Consider the following 15,571-nt stretch of genomic DNA (forward strand, 5'->3'; position numbering starts at 1 on the left):
CTCGGGAGGCTGAGGCAGGAGAATTGCTTGAATCCGGGAGGTGAAGGCTGCAGTGAGCTGAGATCGCACCACTGCACTCCAGCCTGGGGGACAGAGCAAGACCCTGTCTCAAAAATAAAAAATAAAAACAAACAAAAAAAGAAATGCTGAATCTCAGGCCCAGCTCAGCCCTGCTGAATCCACATCTACATTTTAACAAGATCCAAAGGTGACTTCATACTCCTTCAAGTGTGAAAAGTGCTGTAGTTCAGGACATTTGTTCTCAGTGGTACTGACCACTGGTCCCCACCCCCAGACCCCCTGAATCAGAATTTTCTAGGGATGGGGCTTGGGCACTGGAAGTTTTAAGAAGCCCTAACCTATAGACAGGGCTGAGAACTACTGTTCTCATGGTTATAAAGCAAGAATGACAATGTCAGTTCACGGAAGAACATTTAATAAGGATCAGATAGGCAGCAGTATGAAGAGTGTACTCAGGAAACAGAAATTAATAGCAACGAACCAAATGTGCAAAGTGAAGAAGACAGCTCCGTCATGTTGAGTCCTGAGAGTTGAGAACATGGCTGTGCTAGAAGTTGCTATGGGGAGCTGGTTTGTAGAGGATAATGAGAAGTGAATTTGGTTTTATACATTTCCACTTAAATTTGATGGTGGCAACATCTGCCAGGAATTAGATGATGTGGCACTGAGCTTAGGTTAAAGGGCAGGGCTGCAAGTTTGAATTTGTAATTTATTATCACCAAGGTGGAAGCTGGAGTCATATAAATGATACAAGACAACCGGATAACAGAATAAAGGCTTTTGTTGTTTATAAATTAGAATTGTAGGCTTGGAAGGAATTTTAGATAACTTTAGGCTAAATGTCTATGCATGAACCAAGTGTACTGGCCTTAGTGACAGAGCAAGGGATGTCTTTTCAGCTTGGCCATAGCAATCCTCTGCTTGGCATCAGTGAAGAACCATGGCCTGGGCCACCTTCAGAGCCCTGCGGGGCTCATTACCAGAAGGGCCTGGCCTATGTGAAGTTCCCCTGCCAACTCTGTGACTCATCCACACATTTCCACAGTGATATTTTCAAAGTACAATTATGTGTAGCAAAATGTCTTTTCCATGGCTGACAATGTTGCCCATCTGTGAAGTCATTAAGCTCTTGTGCTCTAAAAGCAGGAAGGAGGTAAACAGTGGCAGCAAATTGGGAACCTGCTTGAATGATGGGAGCCTGGGATTCACACTCTATGCCAGGGCTCTGGATCCCTGATAACCTTCTCTTTAAAGGCGTATGGGAGTTGAGCATCAATGCATGGTTCATCCCTGCAGTTGGGTGCAAACCAGATTGAAAATACACACTGGGGACAGGTGCAGTGGCTCATGCCTGTAATCCCAGTACTTTGAGAGGCCAAGGTGGGAGGATCGCTTGAGACCAGGAGTTCAAGACCAGCCTGGGAAACACAGTGAGACCCTGTCTGTACAAAAATAAAAATTAAAAAATTAGCTAAGTGTGGTGGCATGCTCCTATTGTCCCAGCTACTCAGGAGGCTGAGGCAGGAGGATTGCTTGAGCCCAGGAGGTTGAGGCTGAAGTGAGCCGTGATCATTGCACAACAGCCTAGGTGACAGAGTGAGACACTGTTTCTAAAAAAATAAAATTAAATTAAAAATGAAAATGCACATAGACGAAAGCAGCAGGCTTGGAATTGGAAAACCAGGATTCAAATCTAAGTTCTGCCATGTATTGGCAGTAGCCAAGTCCAGGTTTCCTCCTTAGTAAATTAAGAATTTTATCTTTAGGCCGGGCGCGGTGGCTCAAGCCTCTAATCCCAGCACTTTGGGAGGCCGAGAAGGGCGGATCATGAGGTCAGGAGATCGAGACCATCCTGGCTAACACGGTGAAACCCCGTCTCTACTAAAAAAAAATACAAAAAATTAGCCGGGCATGGTGGCAGGCGCCTGTAGTCCCAGCTACTCGGGATGCTGTGGCAGGAGAATGGCGTAAACCCGGGAGGCGGAGCTTGCAGTGAGCTGAGATCCGGCCACTGCACTCCAGCCTGGGCGACAGAGCGAGACTCCATCTCAAAAAAAAAAAAAAGAATTTTATCTTTTTCTTAGGACTGTAGTGAGCAAATGAACATTGTATGTGAGAGTGCTTTGCAAACTATAAGGTACAATATAAATATAATACTTTTTTAAAAAAGAGATGTATAGACAGGTGAGGAAGAAGAGAACCAAATAGAATTGGAAGATCTACTGATCTATTTCCATGTTAATTTGGTGGTGGGGGTAGGGGTAGGAGGGTGGGGCTTGGGGGTGAGGGTTTTTATCTTTCCTAGTGTACCAAAAGGCAGGAATCTGCCCATTTACTTCTATCTTTGTTAAGGTCTACTCATTCTTCCTCCTTCAGCCTCCACAGTCAATCCTTAAGGTTTTCATGCACCTACAATGTACACCTGGTTATGTGTGCACACCTGGCCCTTGGCAAAATTATGGAGAAAGCAAAGTTGCCTATAGTGACCCTAGATATCCCCTTTGGAGTAGTCTTCTCAAAGCAGGTGTAGACATTGCACTTCCTGAGAACAAGGTGCTCATATCCTCTTTCTTCCATCTCTAACCCGAGAAGTAAAGGGCTTGTTATGATATTCCAGGGATATTTGCATTCACATGGAGGACTCAAGCTTTAAGCTATGATGTTGGAATTTCTGGCATCAGTGAACTGGGTGGAAAAGTGTAGAATTTGATCTTTCTGGTATCCTTGAAACCATAACACACAGTCTTCCATCAGGTCATTGGGCTAGCTTTGTGGAGGAACATTTTCCAGCCCTCAAAGCTGTCATAAATTGTATTATTTACATGATAAATCCTACAAGATTCTGTGAAACAGATCCAGTTGCATTACTTTGTAGGGATTTTATGAGAATCAAGAAAAGAACGAAGAGAATAAGCTATTGTGCTTTTCACATGATAAGTACTATTGAAACACAAGGGCATTAACATTCCTTATGCTGCCAGAATCTATTCTACAACCAGAAGAAATCTTACAAAAAGCAATTCATCTGTACAGTGCAATGTCTTCAAACTTTAGAATGAATCAGAATCACTTGGAGGGTTTGTTGAGACACAGATTGCTGGGCCCCACCCCTAGAGTTTCTGATTTAGTAGGTCTGAGGTGAGTTGCAGAATTGGGATTTCTATCAAGTTCTCAGATGATGCAGCTGCTGCTGTCAGGGCAACTACACTGAAAACCATGGGTCTTGTGGTTTATTATGGATTTGGAGACAGAGTCTTGCTCTGTTTCCCAGGCTGGAGTGCAGTGGCATGGTCATAGTCACTGCAGCCTCCACCTCCTGGGCTCAAGCAATCCTCTCGCCTCAGCTTCCTGAGTAGCTGGGACTAGAGGCATGCACCACCATGCCTCCGCACCTTTCTCTCTCTCTCTCCATGTGTGTATATACACACACACACACACACACACACACACACACATATATATTTTGTAGAGACAGAGTCTCACTATGTTGCCCAGGCTGGTTTTGAACTCCTAGCCTCAAGTGATCCTCCCACCTTGGTCTCCCCAAATACTAGGATTGCATGAGTGAGCCACCACACCTGGCCATTATTCTAGTTCTAAATTGTACCATTGCAGAGTTCTAGGATGTCAACTAAGTGTGGCCAGGAAAAGAACCTTGATATTCTGCCTCTTCTTGTTAAATCTTCCTTAGGATGATGACCTTGCCTTTAGCTGTCTCTGGTGAGCTATAATAATTGGGGCACTTTGGAGATTCATGAAGAAGTATTTGGAGGAGTAAGTAAAGGGACTAGAGGGAAGAAATTTCCAAGAAGAAAGGTCTATGGGTGATGAAAGGAACCCAGTCAGGACCGAGGAGCTGGGAAAGGAAGCCAAGGAGAGGCCTGATGAAGGAAAGGGAGGCAAGCTATGGGTAGAAAGTTCAGAATCCTGCAAGACCTTTTTATACCACTTAAATATTTAGCTTCCTGGGACAAGATGTCCAATCTTCTATCTTTTGGCTACTCTGTCACATCATTAAAGGTCTAGTCTGTCTGTGATGTAGTGTGTTTGCAAAAACTCTCCCATACACCCTGGCATTCTTTGTTAATTGCCATTAAAGTCATGTCAGGTTTTGAAAATTTATGGTGCTCTCGACACTGTTCCCTTTCAGCCTCACGTGTTCCTTGTATTTATCACAATGGAACACTAACAAATATTTATTCAGTTTTATAGACATGTTGACAATAAAGACTACCATGTGTGTCTCCCTGCCATGGTGATTATTTTGCTCAATACGTGATTGACTGAGATTCTTCAGTGTATTATAAACACACATTAAAAATAGCAACATAAAAAAGATAAAACAGAAAAACGGAAAGTTCCATATTTCTGGATGGAATACCGTGCCAACCTGGTTATTAGGACACGAAACAGATAATCCTTAGTGAGTTGTCTAAGTTTGTATAACGATTCTTCTTCAAATAAGTAGTTTTGGATCGTATAACCTTCCTCTTCAAGTTTCTCAAATTAGAACCTTTTAAAAAGTATTTTTTCCCCTGTGTGTTTGTTCCAATAACCTAGGAAGTATAAAGTTTGGCTATTTTATCAAATTTTCAAAACCACAGTCCAATTCCAATTTTTAGCATCCATTTTTAACCATAAGCATGAAGCTGCGAGAGGTCACTGCATTTTCATATTGCATTTTTGTCAAACAGAAAGAAAACGTTACTAAAGTGGCCAAGTCCTCTCTACTGCGTTAAAAGGGAGTAGAGGGGTGGTGCTTATTTCAGAGGGTCTTATTAGACAACTGAGATTACAAAAGGTCAATATTTTTAACGATTTTCTATTTAATGCTCCACCAAAGTACTGGTTTAAAAGTTTAACAAGCTTATGTCAGTATTAAGGATTTGTGACTTAGTGATATTTTTATTTTTATTTTTTAAGTAGTAAGAAAGGTAAACAGGTCCACATACACGGTAGGTGCCAAGTCTGAGAGATACTGGTGCCATTTAAACATCAGTTTTGTTTTGTGAATTAAATATTTAAACAACTGCTCTGAAGAAACAAAAAGGTAACTCTAATGTTTGAACTATAAAATTTCTGACGTTTATTGACTTTCTGGATCTCCCTAACAACTTCCTGTCCTCATAAATTTGCTCCTGTGGTTGATTGGATGCAGATCTGTGTGATTTTTTCATTGCAGCGTGTGACTACACCAGTTTTATTTCCAGTAGCTAGCTTATGCTTTTAACCTGGAGATGGCTATGTAGTGGTGTTGACTGAAATCAGTGTTGTGTGGGGTGTGTGTGTGCCTATAATTACATTCAGCATGAGCCACAGGGCTGCATTTATGTGCATGTGTTTAACTATCTATTTCACTATGATCTCTGTCCTGCTTTGGGGTTGTCAGCATTGATTACTGAATCTTAAATACTAAATAACAGAAATTAAAATTAAGCAAAATTCAAAGACTTACTAATAAAACCACCGTGTTCAGTTGCTTTGGGACTGTATTTGAACGACAGAATGCACTTAACAAAAAGGAGAGCCATTACAGTGGATTGTATTAGGTTGATGCAAAAGTAACTGTACCAACCTAATATTTTAATTGAGGTGGTGAGTTAAGTTCTAAAGTCAGGATATAAAGGTAAAAACTAAGACCAGTCAAAGGAGGGACAGACTCCTGCCAGCACCACTTAAGTGGCTCCCTCCGTCTCTCTGTAACTGAGTATATTTAAATTCACATAAGTTATATGATTTAACTTGATGGTATGTGTCAGAAGCTCTGAAACAGTATTTTAAACGTTTGCAATACATAAACAAGATGGGTGATATTATTTCTGTTTTAAAGGTGAGAAAACTGAGGCCCTAAGAGGGTAAGTGACATCCCCCAAACAACATAGCTAGCAGCTGGCAGAGCCAGGATTTGAGCCCAGTTCTATGTGGCTCCAAAGTCTAGGCTCTCCAATATGCCATCCTAGAATGTGAAGAACTCTTAGAGATCATGTTTTATAACCAGTTTATTCCACAGATGGGAAACTTCAGACTTATTCCCTCCTTTCAGTCAGCATGGATAATGGGGTGTTGACTGCATATACTAGCTCTGCCAGGATTTCCCAACTCTGGAAGTGGAGAGTACTTGATGCATCAGAGAGTGATGGATAAGATTTAAGAATTGGGTCAAAGGGGATGGGAATGAACCAGTTAAAGCAATTGGAAGTACTTTGTCTGATGTGAAATGTAAATCTTGTTCTTCGAGTGAACAGTCACTTGATGGAGGATAAAGACCAGCTGGACTCTGTGCAATGAGGCCGAAGCAAGAAGAAAGGACTTTAAATTTTGCTGGGTGAGGCCTAAGTCAGTTGTAATGGAGAAGTCCTGACGGTGGTGGGGGATGGCAGTGGATGGGGAGACTAGCGAGTTAGCACCATGGGGTAGGGGACCTCACTAGACAGGGAGCTGCCCTCTGCTAGCTTCCTGTTTTCCCTGCCCAATCTCAGAGTAGCGCTGCCCTTCAGAATAACTAAAGAAATTCATCAACAAATCTTGTATTGATTAAGACAAAAAGTGACATCTTCTGAATGGACCCATCAGGCCTTTCTGTACTCTACAAATCTTTTCACCCTCTGATCTACCTTGCCTACTAAGGTTAGAGCTATTTTCATGAAGTACAACTGATACCATTTCTCTGCTCAAAAATGACCCAAAGCAGCCTGAGCAGCTGTTTTCAAAGTGTGGTCTATGATCCCCCGGAGGTAAGGTGGCCAATTGTGGCAAATAAAAATAGAGAAAGCCCAAGGAAATTTGAGTTGAGTTTCAAATAAACAGCTTTTTTTTTTTTTTTTTTTTTTTAGTGTAAGTATGCCCCATGCAACATTTGGGTGTCCTGTATTTTATCTGGTAACCCTACCTGGGGGACCAAAAGGCCCTTTCTTTGAGGTCAAGACTATTTTCATGGTAACATTAAGATTTATTTGTCTTCCCTAATGTGTTGACATTGCACTGATGGTACAAAATCAACAGTGTTTAAAACTGCTGGTGTCTTAGCATGAATCAGGGCAGTGACACCAAAGTGTGCTGGTGGATGCTGCCTTTTTCTCTGTCATGCACGCACAGTAAAAAAAAAAAAAAAGCCAGTTTTACTTAATAATCTCCTTGGTGAAGCAGTAAAAATAATTAACTTTATTAAATCTTAATCCTTGGGTAGATGTCTTTTTAATATTCTGAGTAACAAATTAGGACAAATGCATAAAGCATTTCTGCTGTATATGACTGCCTCGCTTGTGTGATGGTTTGAGGTAGGAGGCTGGATGGCTTACTTTTTCGTGGAACACCATTTTTACTGAAAAACTATGTTTATTCAGACCTAAGTATTTGGCAGTTATTTTCTTGAAAATGAATGAAGTAAGCCTGTTACCTTAAAGAAAATCTTGACAGTGTTTGTGCCAATTACAAGATTTCAGCTTTCAAGTGAAAATTAGAGTTTTGAAAAACTTCTGTCTACCACAGAGAGCTTGACAGTTTCCCAGTACTTAAAGACTTTCTGACGAGATTGGTGGTGATAACAATGAATGTGGCTTTTTGATATGGTATAATGAAATGTGTCAACATTTGGAAAACCTGTGTAACTCAGTGAACCAGGATTTTCCAGATGACCAATGCATAATGTTACCAAATCATGCATGGGTAAAAGATCCATTCAAACTGTGAAATAGACTGATAGAATTTAATGTAACATTGTAAAAAGTTTCACTGACATGGTTTGAAATTACACATGTCAACTAACTTTTACAAGTCAAGTTTTGGCCTCATGGCAAAGAATAATACCCACGATTATCTGAAAAGGCGATTAAAACAGTCCTCCTTTTTCCAACTATATACCTGTGTGAGGCTGAATACTCTTCATGTACTTCAGTCCAAACATTCTATCACTACTGATTGAATGCAGGAGCACAAAGCAGAATCCAGCTGTCTTCAGCCAGAGAGTAAAGAGATTTGCAAACAATGAGAACACCACTCTTCTCACCATTTTGTTCTGGAAAACAGTTACTTTTCATTTTCAAAAGTATGTTAGAACACGCAATGGGCTGGTAACTATTTTCAAGTGAATTATAAATGATTTAAAAAATGTTCTAAGCCGGGTGCAGTGGCTCATCCCTGTAATCCCAGCACTTTGGGAGGCTGATTTGACAAAGTGAGACCCCATCTCTACAAAAAATTTTTTAAAAAGGTTGCAGTGAGCTGTGATTGTGCCACTACACTGCAGCCTGGGTGAGAGTGAGACCCTGTCTCTGAAAAACAAAAACAGAAACGAAAAGCTCTTTGTTAGGAGTCTAGAGAGGTCCTGAGATTTAAAAAAAAATCAGAACTGCTGGTGTAGGGTAACACCTAGACTGCTGAGCCAGACACTAGGGTCCTGACACCAGCCACTCTGTGCTGCCTTTGCAACCTTCCTTACCACCACTATCTCCTAAGTCCCCTAGGTCCCAGCCTAACCATCTACTTATTAATTTCTGCACATACTCTGGAATTCTCAGCCTGACTTTGTGCATGCCATTCCTCTACTTGGAACACATGTCCCCACCCACTTAATCCTCCTGCTCTGGTGGTTAGTGGGTCAAGGCTATCCCCTCTTAGCACCAGGACCTGTGGATGGAGGAACTCATTCAAACCCAACTTCTCAGTTTGTTTAAGGATATGTTCTGCATATACCCTTCGGGATCTGTTTATCTTCCTTAATTAGAATTCCTGGTGTGCCAAAGACCCGATTGTCCCTCTGTTTTATATTTTTACCATCTCAGGGCCAAGTGTGCTACCATAAACTTTATGGGATTTTTGTAAATTTCAGCTGACAATTTCTGGTGATCTATATGGGCTTTTATGATCCTGTGCAGATTAATCAGAGTATTTAGTGCCCACTGTGAGCATAACACTTAGCAGCGGGGGGAGGGGGTTAAGGAGGTGATCCTTGCTTAAGGACCCACACTGCGGTTGGAGAGACAGGATTTATAGCCAAGAAGCAATCACACAAGACACAAGAATGTATGTCATCAAAGGGAAAGCCAGGTGCTGCAGGCCTTTAGGGAAGGGGAGGTAGGGGTGGGGGCACACCAGTGTCCATAGCAGCAGGAGCGATCAGAGAAGGCCTCTGGAGGAGGCAGAGACTTGACTGAGGCTTGTTCAATGGAGAGGGGTTAGTGAGAGGTCAGCAAGTCAGCAAGGTAGGGATTCCAGGTCAGCAAATAAACAGGAACCAAAGCAGAGAGTCAGAAATGAGCACAGCATGTTCACAGTCTAATGAGGAGACTGCAGACCACAGTTGAAAGTGAATGGTGCGAGATGATAAGGTTGAACGCTAGTCAGAGGAGTTTAGGTTGAATGTGGAAGGAAGGAGGAAGCAAACATATTTTGGTTAGGGAAGGGACATGGTGTGTTTTGAACAAGATGGATTATTTGTGGAAGGAAAAATGGAGAATGGGCATCTTGTGCATGACCTGGGGTGTGAGATGGTGAGGTTCTGGATTGGGCCATCAGCAAGGTATTTTGAAATGCAGTGCACGCAGGTAACCATGTCTGGCATGCCAGCTCAGTGCCTTCAAGTGGGAGTGCTTTATAAATAAGGTCATGGAGATTAAGACCCCACAATAGTGTGTTAGCAGCATTAATTGGGTTGTAGCACATGTAGCTGACTTAGAGCTGAAATCTTTTGTTTTAACCTTTCCTCATGTCTTGTTGGCTCAGCCACTAAGTAATTGTGTGTGGTTTTGGGCAAGCTACTTAACTCCTCAGTGCCTTGGTTTTGTTGTCGGTAAAATAAGTTTTTTTTTTTTTTTTTTTTTTTAAGAGTCTTGCTCTATTGCCCAAGCTGGAGTGCAGTTTACGATCTTGCTCACTGCAACCTCTGCCTCCCAGGTTCAAGCGATTCTCCTGCCTCAGTCACCCAAGTAGCTGGGACTTAAGGCACATGCCACCACCCCTGGCTAATTTTTGTAATTTTAGTAGAGACGGGTTTCACCATGTTGGCCAGGCTGGTCTCAAATTCATGGACTCGAGCCTGCCTTGGCCTCCCAAAGTGCTGGGATTATAAGTATGAGCCACTGTGCCTGGCCAAAATGAGGGTTTTATAGTACCTCACAGGCTTGTTATGAGAATTAAATGAGTTAGTACATATAAAGTGCCTACCCTAGAAACCGGCACACAGGAAGCCTTTAAAAAATCTTATTATTTATTTATTCAGTAGTTTGCATTATCATGGGGATAGAAATATTTAAATTACCCAGTGGGCCAATGCATCCAGAGCTGTGCTGAATCAAGGCCCTCAAAAAAAAAAAAAACAAAAAAAAGGCTTGCTGGAGACATCGCCAAGATGGGACTCATTCAGAAACTGGGATGGAATGTCAGAAACGCCAATTCAAGGCTGAGCAGTGGCTCATGCCCATAATCCCAGCACGCTGGGAGGCTGAGGCAGGAGAACTGCTTGAAGCCAGGGCTTGCAGGTTACAGTTAACTATGATCACACCACTGCACTCCAATCTGGGCAACACAGTGAGACCCTGTTTCTAAAAATAATTAAAAAACCCAACACCCTCCTGCAATACTATAAATTTGTTAAGATCTAACGCATAAAACCTGGAGACCCAAACCACAATTTAATCATGTCACTTTTGAGCTAAAACACCTTCACTGGCTCTCACTGCCAAGAAATTGAATCTCCTCTTCTTAGCCAGCCAGCCTTCCTCCACAGATCTGGGTTGGCCTTTCCAGCCTCCTCCTCCTCTAGCCCAGGTGGTCTTCACCTCAACCACACTGTGCTCCTGGTCATCTCCCCTGTGCCTTTGCTCTTACCCCCAAAGCTCATTCCTCATACATCATGTATGCCCTGTAAAAGTAGTCACCTGTTTTTAATAGACTTTATTTTTTTAAGAGCAGTTTTAGGTTTACAGAAAAATTTTGCAGCAAGGACAGAATTCCCATATATTCCCTCCCCCAACAGTTTCTCCTATTAACATCTTGCACTGGTGGGCTACACGATATACACAGTTATAACACTGGTACACCCCAGTGTTATAATTGATGAACCAATATTGTGGTACTACTATTAACAAAAGTCTATAGTTTGCATTAGGGTTTATGCTTTGTGGTGTACAGTTCAATGGGTTTTTGACAAATGCATAATGTCCTATATCCATCATGGCAGTATCATAAAGAATAGCTTCACTGCCCTAAAATTCCCTGTATGCCACCTATTCATCCCTCTTTCTCCCGGACAGTTTCTAAGAATCAGTTCAAATGCCCTCTCTTCTGTGAAAACGTCTCAGTTCCCTCAGTTACAATTAATCTGTCTGATGCTTGTATAGTGCTTTTTCATACTTGTTATAGCTGTTACGTTTGCATGGCATGAAAGAAGTATACACAGCCAGGCGTGCAGTGGCTCACGGCTGTAATCCCAGCACTTTGGGAGGCCGAGACAGGCATATCACCTGAGGTCAGGAGTTCAATACCAGCCTGGCCAACATGGTGAAACCCCGTCTCTACTAAAAATACGAAGATTAGCCGAGAGTGGTGGCGCATGCCTGTAGTCCCAGCTACTCAGGAGGCTGAGGCAGGAGAATCTCTCTTGAACTCAAGAGGCGGAGGTTACAGTGAGCCGAGATTGCATCACTGCATTCTAGCATGGACAACAGAGTGAGCAAGACTCTGTCTCAAAAAAAAAAAAAAAAAAAAAAAAAAACATACACACTTTTCTTCTGTCATTAGATTGTCCTTGAGGAAGGAACTGTGCCACAGATTTGTCCTGACATCTAGACCAGACCCTTAGTCTTAACTGGTGCCTTATGAATGCTGGCTGCACTGAACTGAACCATGAGCAAATACGGTTCGGCTCAGTCATCCACTACATACAGTATTTTTCCCTCTAGACAGGAGCTGCTCTTTGCAAATCTCCCCCACCCTAAATCTGAGCCAGTGAAGGTATCATAAAACAAACTTGCTCATGGGATTTTGTAGAAAAGGCCTCAAGAGGCAAGGCTTTAGACTAAGACTTCTGAAAGTGACATATGTACTTGTGAATTTCATACATGCTCCTTGGATGGGCAGTTTCTTTGGAGGGAACCGTCTTCTATCCCTTAAGATTTTGGATCAGAAGCAGCCATAGGAGAGGTGGCCCAGGCCAGCTTTATATTGTTATTAGACCATAGGGCGATTTCTCCCCTCGCCAGTCTCCAAAAACAAAGCACAAAAAAGGACAAGAGCCTGGTTGTTTTCACCTCACGGACCAGACACCCCCTCAGGAAGGCCCCTGGAGAGTCTTCTATCTGGTCCCCAGTCTCTCTGCCCAGGTGCCCCCCAACAATTGAGGATGACTAGTGTGTCCTCTGGGTAAGGAGCACCTTCCCATAAACACTTATTTTTCTTAATTCACGCTGAGTTTTTACTTTATTTTTGCTTTAAAGTCACTGTTCTGAAACGTTCTAAAACGCCGTAGGAACATGCAGATCGGAACAAAAGCAAATAAATCGAATCCTGTGAAGTAACAAAGCAGACACCCTTCTCCTAACACCCAGCACAAAGCTAAATGAAAAATATCAGTCATCCACTAGATAAAGTATTTCCCCTCTAGACAGGAGCTGCCGTTTGCAAACCTCCCCCACCCTAAATCCGAGCCAGCGAAGGTATCAAAAAACAAACTATTCCCTTCAGCTCCCCAGACTGGAGGCAAGTTTCAGCAGCACCGTCTATTTCCTTCAGCAACACAAGCGGTTTGAAAGACCTTGGCTTTGACTTTCCTGTACCTGCCTCCAAACACACATGGGGGCGGGTTGGGGTGGGGGGAGATATTGCCCCCCATCCCCGCTGCCCTCCGCGACGCCAGGACAGGCGCAGGGCAGCGGAGAAGATGGGGGGCGCCCTGGATTCGCGGTTCCAGCCGCAGGCAGTTACCTGGGGCAGTGAGTGCTCTCTACAGAGCCGGGCTACCCCATCCCCCCGATTCCAGAAAGGGCCCGAGGAAAGGAGGGGGCGCCTGCCCCGCTCCGGAGCAGCCAGGGAGCCCGACCGAGCCGTGACGAGGGTGCGCTCGGAGACCGCAGCCCCTACCGCCCGCTAGCACCTGTGCTCCCAGGGGGCGGGGCCTCCTCCAGGTGTGCTCAGAGGGAGGCCGGCGCGGATTCAGGGCGGGCGCTGGAGCCCGAGCTTTTCCCCCAGCCCAGAAATGCGCGGGGAGGAGCGGTTCATCCGCACCCTAGCGCCTCGCGAGCCACTGGCGCCGCCCGCCTCCTCCGGGTCCCGAGGGGAGAGCGCACCGTGCGGCGCGGAGGGGGTTAACCGGGCAGCCCGCGGCTGGAGCGCGCTTAACCCTTTGGAGCCCGCAGGTCAGCCGGACCAGGCCGGGGTGGCGGCACCCCGAGTCCCACGCGGCGGCCACCCCGAGCGCGCAGGCGGTGCCGGGCAGAACCACACGCCGGGCTGCCGACCCGCCGGGGCGCGGCGCGGGCCGTGGGCGGCTCGGGGCGGGCGGGGGGCGGGGGACGGCGGCGGGCGCGCAGCGTCGCCAGGGCGAAGCCGGCGTGCGGCGCGGCGCGGCGGGCGCGGAGCGAGCGGGCGGGCGAGCGCCTCCGTCCCCGGATGTGAGCTCCGGCTGCCCGCGGTCCCGAGCCAGCGGCGGCGCGGGCGGCGGCGGCGGGCACCGGGCACCGCGGCGGGGGGGCGGGCGGACGGGCGGGCATGGGGGGCGCGCCGAGCGGCCCCGGCGGCCGGGCCGGCATCACCGCGGCGTCTCTCCGCTAGAGGAGGGGACAAGCCAGTTCTCCTTTGCAGCAAAAAATTACATGTATATATTATTAAGATAATATATACATCGGATTTTATTTTTTTAAAAAGTTTATTTTGCTCCATTTTTGAAAAAGAGCTTGGGCGGCGAGCGGTTTTTTTTTTTAAATCAATTATCCTTATTTTCTGTTATTTGTCCCCGTCCCTCCCCACCCCCTGCTGAAGCAAGAATAAGGGCAGGGACCGCGGCTCCTACCTATTGGTGATCCCCTTCCCCATTCCGCCCCCGCCCCAAAGCCCAGCACAGTGCCCTGCACACAGTAGTCGCTCAATAAATGTTCGTGGATGATGATGATGATGATGATGAAAAAAATGCAGCATCAACGGCAGCAGCAAGCGGACCACGCGAACGGTGAGCAGCCAGAGCCCGGGCACCCGCTGCCAAATCCGATCCTGTCATAGTCCTCCAGCCCCCTCCCCCTTCCCCGCGGCGCTGGGTGGGTTGAAGGGGTTGGAGAGGGTGCTGCCAGCTCGGTGTCGTCTACACAGAGAGGGGACATGCGTGACAGCCACTCCGCGCTCCCCTCCAGGCCCTGAATGTCAGAGTTAATTCTGCATTTGTGGGGTGGGGGCGGCCGTGGAGTGTGTGGAGCGCGGTGCAGCCGGAGGGGCAGCGAGTCGGGGTGATTCGGGTACAGTGTCCTCGGGCTCAACTTTCCTTCAACGCCCCCGAGCGATGGCAGGGGGGCCGCAAGTCTTCAGCCGGAGCCCCCTTGCCAGCCTCTTCTCGCCTTCCACTCCTCCCCCGCCCCCTCGTTGACTAGGAAGAAGGTCCCTGGTGGCATCCGGAAAATTCTAGGATTGCCCGGTTTCGCCCTCCGTGCCGGTGGGTGAAGCACATCCCTCCCCTCGCGGGGGAGGCCCGGCCTCGGTGTCGGGGGAAGGGGCTCGGGTGGAGCGTGCGTTCCCGCTCCCGTCGCCGGCTGTGCACACGTCGGTAACCTAGCAATGCCCGGGGAGCCGCTGCCGCTGTGGGGCTCCCCTCCCCAGCTCTGGCCCGGGCACCACGTGCAGCTTCCACGCCGGCCGAGCTGGGTCGAGGGAGGATGGAGCAGCTCTTGGCCAGCCCTCCCCTTTGGAGACCGCCAGTGCCCCCCAACCCCCCTGGGGAGAAGCTTGACAATCCCCGTTCCGATTGCCCGCTGCTCGCCCGCTTTGGCCCCTTCTCAGGCTTTCAGACCCATGCTTGCTTTGACTCTTTACTTAGCAATAATTGGCTTTACAAACGCCCATCCCTCTACCTTTCTGCCATCTCTCTCACTTTGACTTCTGCTTCAGTGAGGAGACTGTGGCGGAAGGCGGCAGGTGCCTGGGAGATCTGCCTGGGAGGTGGCCTGACCCAAAGCTGGCGGGGGCTTCGCATAGGGAGCCTCCTTGGGTTTCTGCCTTGTGTACACCTGGATGCCAACCTACACGGAGATAATTCCCTCTTAGGCCTGGAGGCCCCTGGCATAATCTAGTCAGTCTATCCTAGGTGTAGAGGTGCAGGCTGACTGCCTTGTCTGTCTCTCTGGATGCTGGCTTGGCTGATGCTGCTGCAATTTAAAATGCAAAAAAGCCCTAAAGATGTTTTCTGTTTTCGGAAGCCTGTGGAGGAAATGAGTCCCAAGCATCATGAATTTTCATTTGCAGGAAGTGTCAGTGCATAATCTAGATATTTGTTATGGGGTTTTTGGTATTGCCTGGGTGCCTATGGAAGATTTCTTTTCCGTACTGAAAAAGAAAAATGCATTTGTGGCTGTGG

At 46.3% G+C, this 15,571-nt stretch overlaps 1 protein-coding gene across 5 annotated transcripts in view; it reads left to right on the plus strand.

Annotated features, from left to right (window-relative positions):
• Positions 1–13,201: 13,201 nt before the first annotated feature.
• The window catches only part of CACNA1D (calcium voltage-gated channel subunit alpha1 D), a 327,158-nt gene continuing 324,788 nt past the window's right edge, over positions 13,202–15,571 (plus strand). For 3 of the 5 annotated variants that reach the window (XM_028844248.2, XM_028844250.2, XM_028844244.2), the window contains exon 1: positions 13,587–14,179. In XM_028844248.2, the coding sequence (XP_028700081.1) occupies positions 14,113–14,179 (67 nt within the window). In that variant the 5' untranslated portion in view covers positions 13,587–14,112. Of the gene's footprint in view, positions 13,371–13,586; positions 14,180–15,571 lie in introns of those variants that run through there. The other 2 variants (XM_028844237.2, XM_028844249.2) reach the window with 2 other exon arrangements.

This window comes from Macaca mulatta, chromosome 2 (assembly GCF_049350105.2).
Source record: "Macaca mulatta isolate MMU2019108-1 chromosome 2, T2T-MMU8v2.0, whole genome shotgun sequence".
Classification (NCBI taxonomy): domain Eukaryota; kingdom Metazoa; phylum Chordata; class Mammalia; order Primates; family Cercopithecidae; genus Macaca; species Macaca mulatta.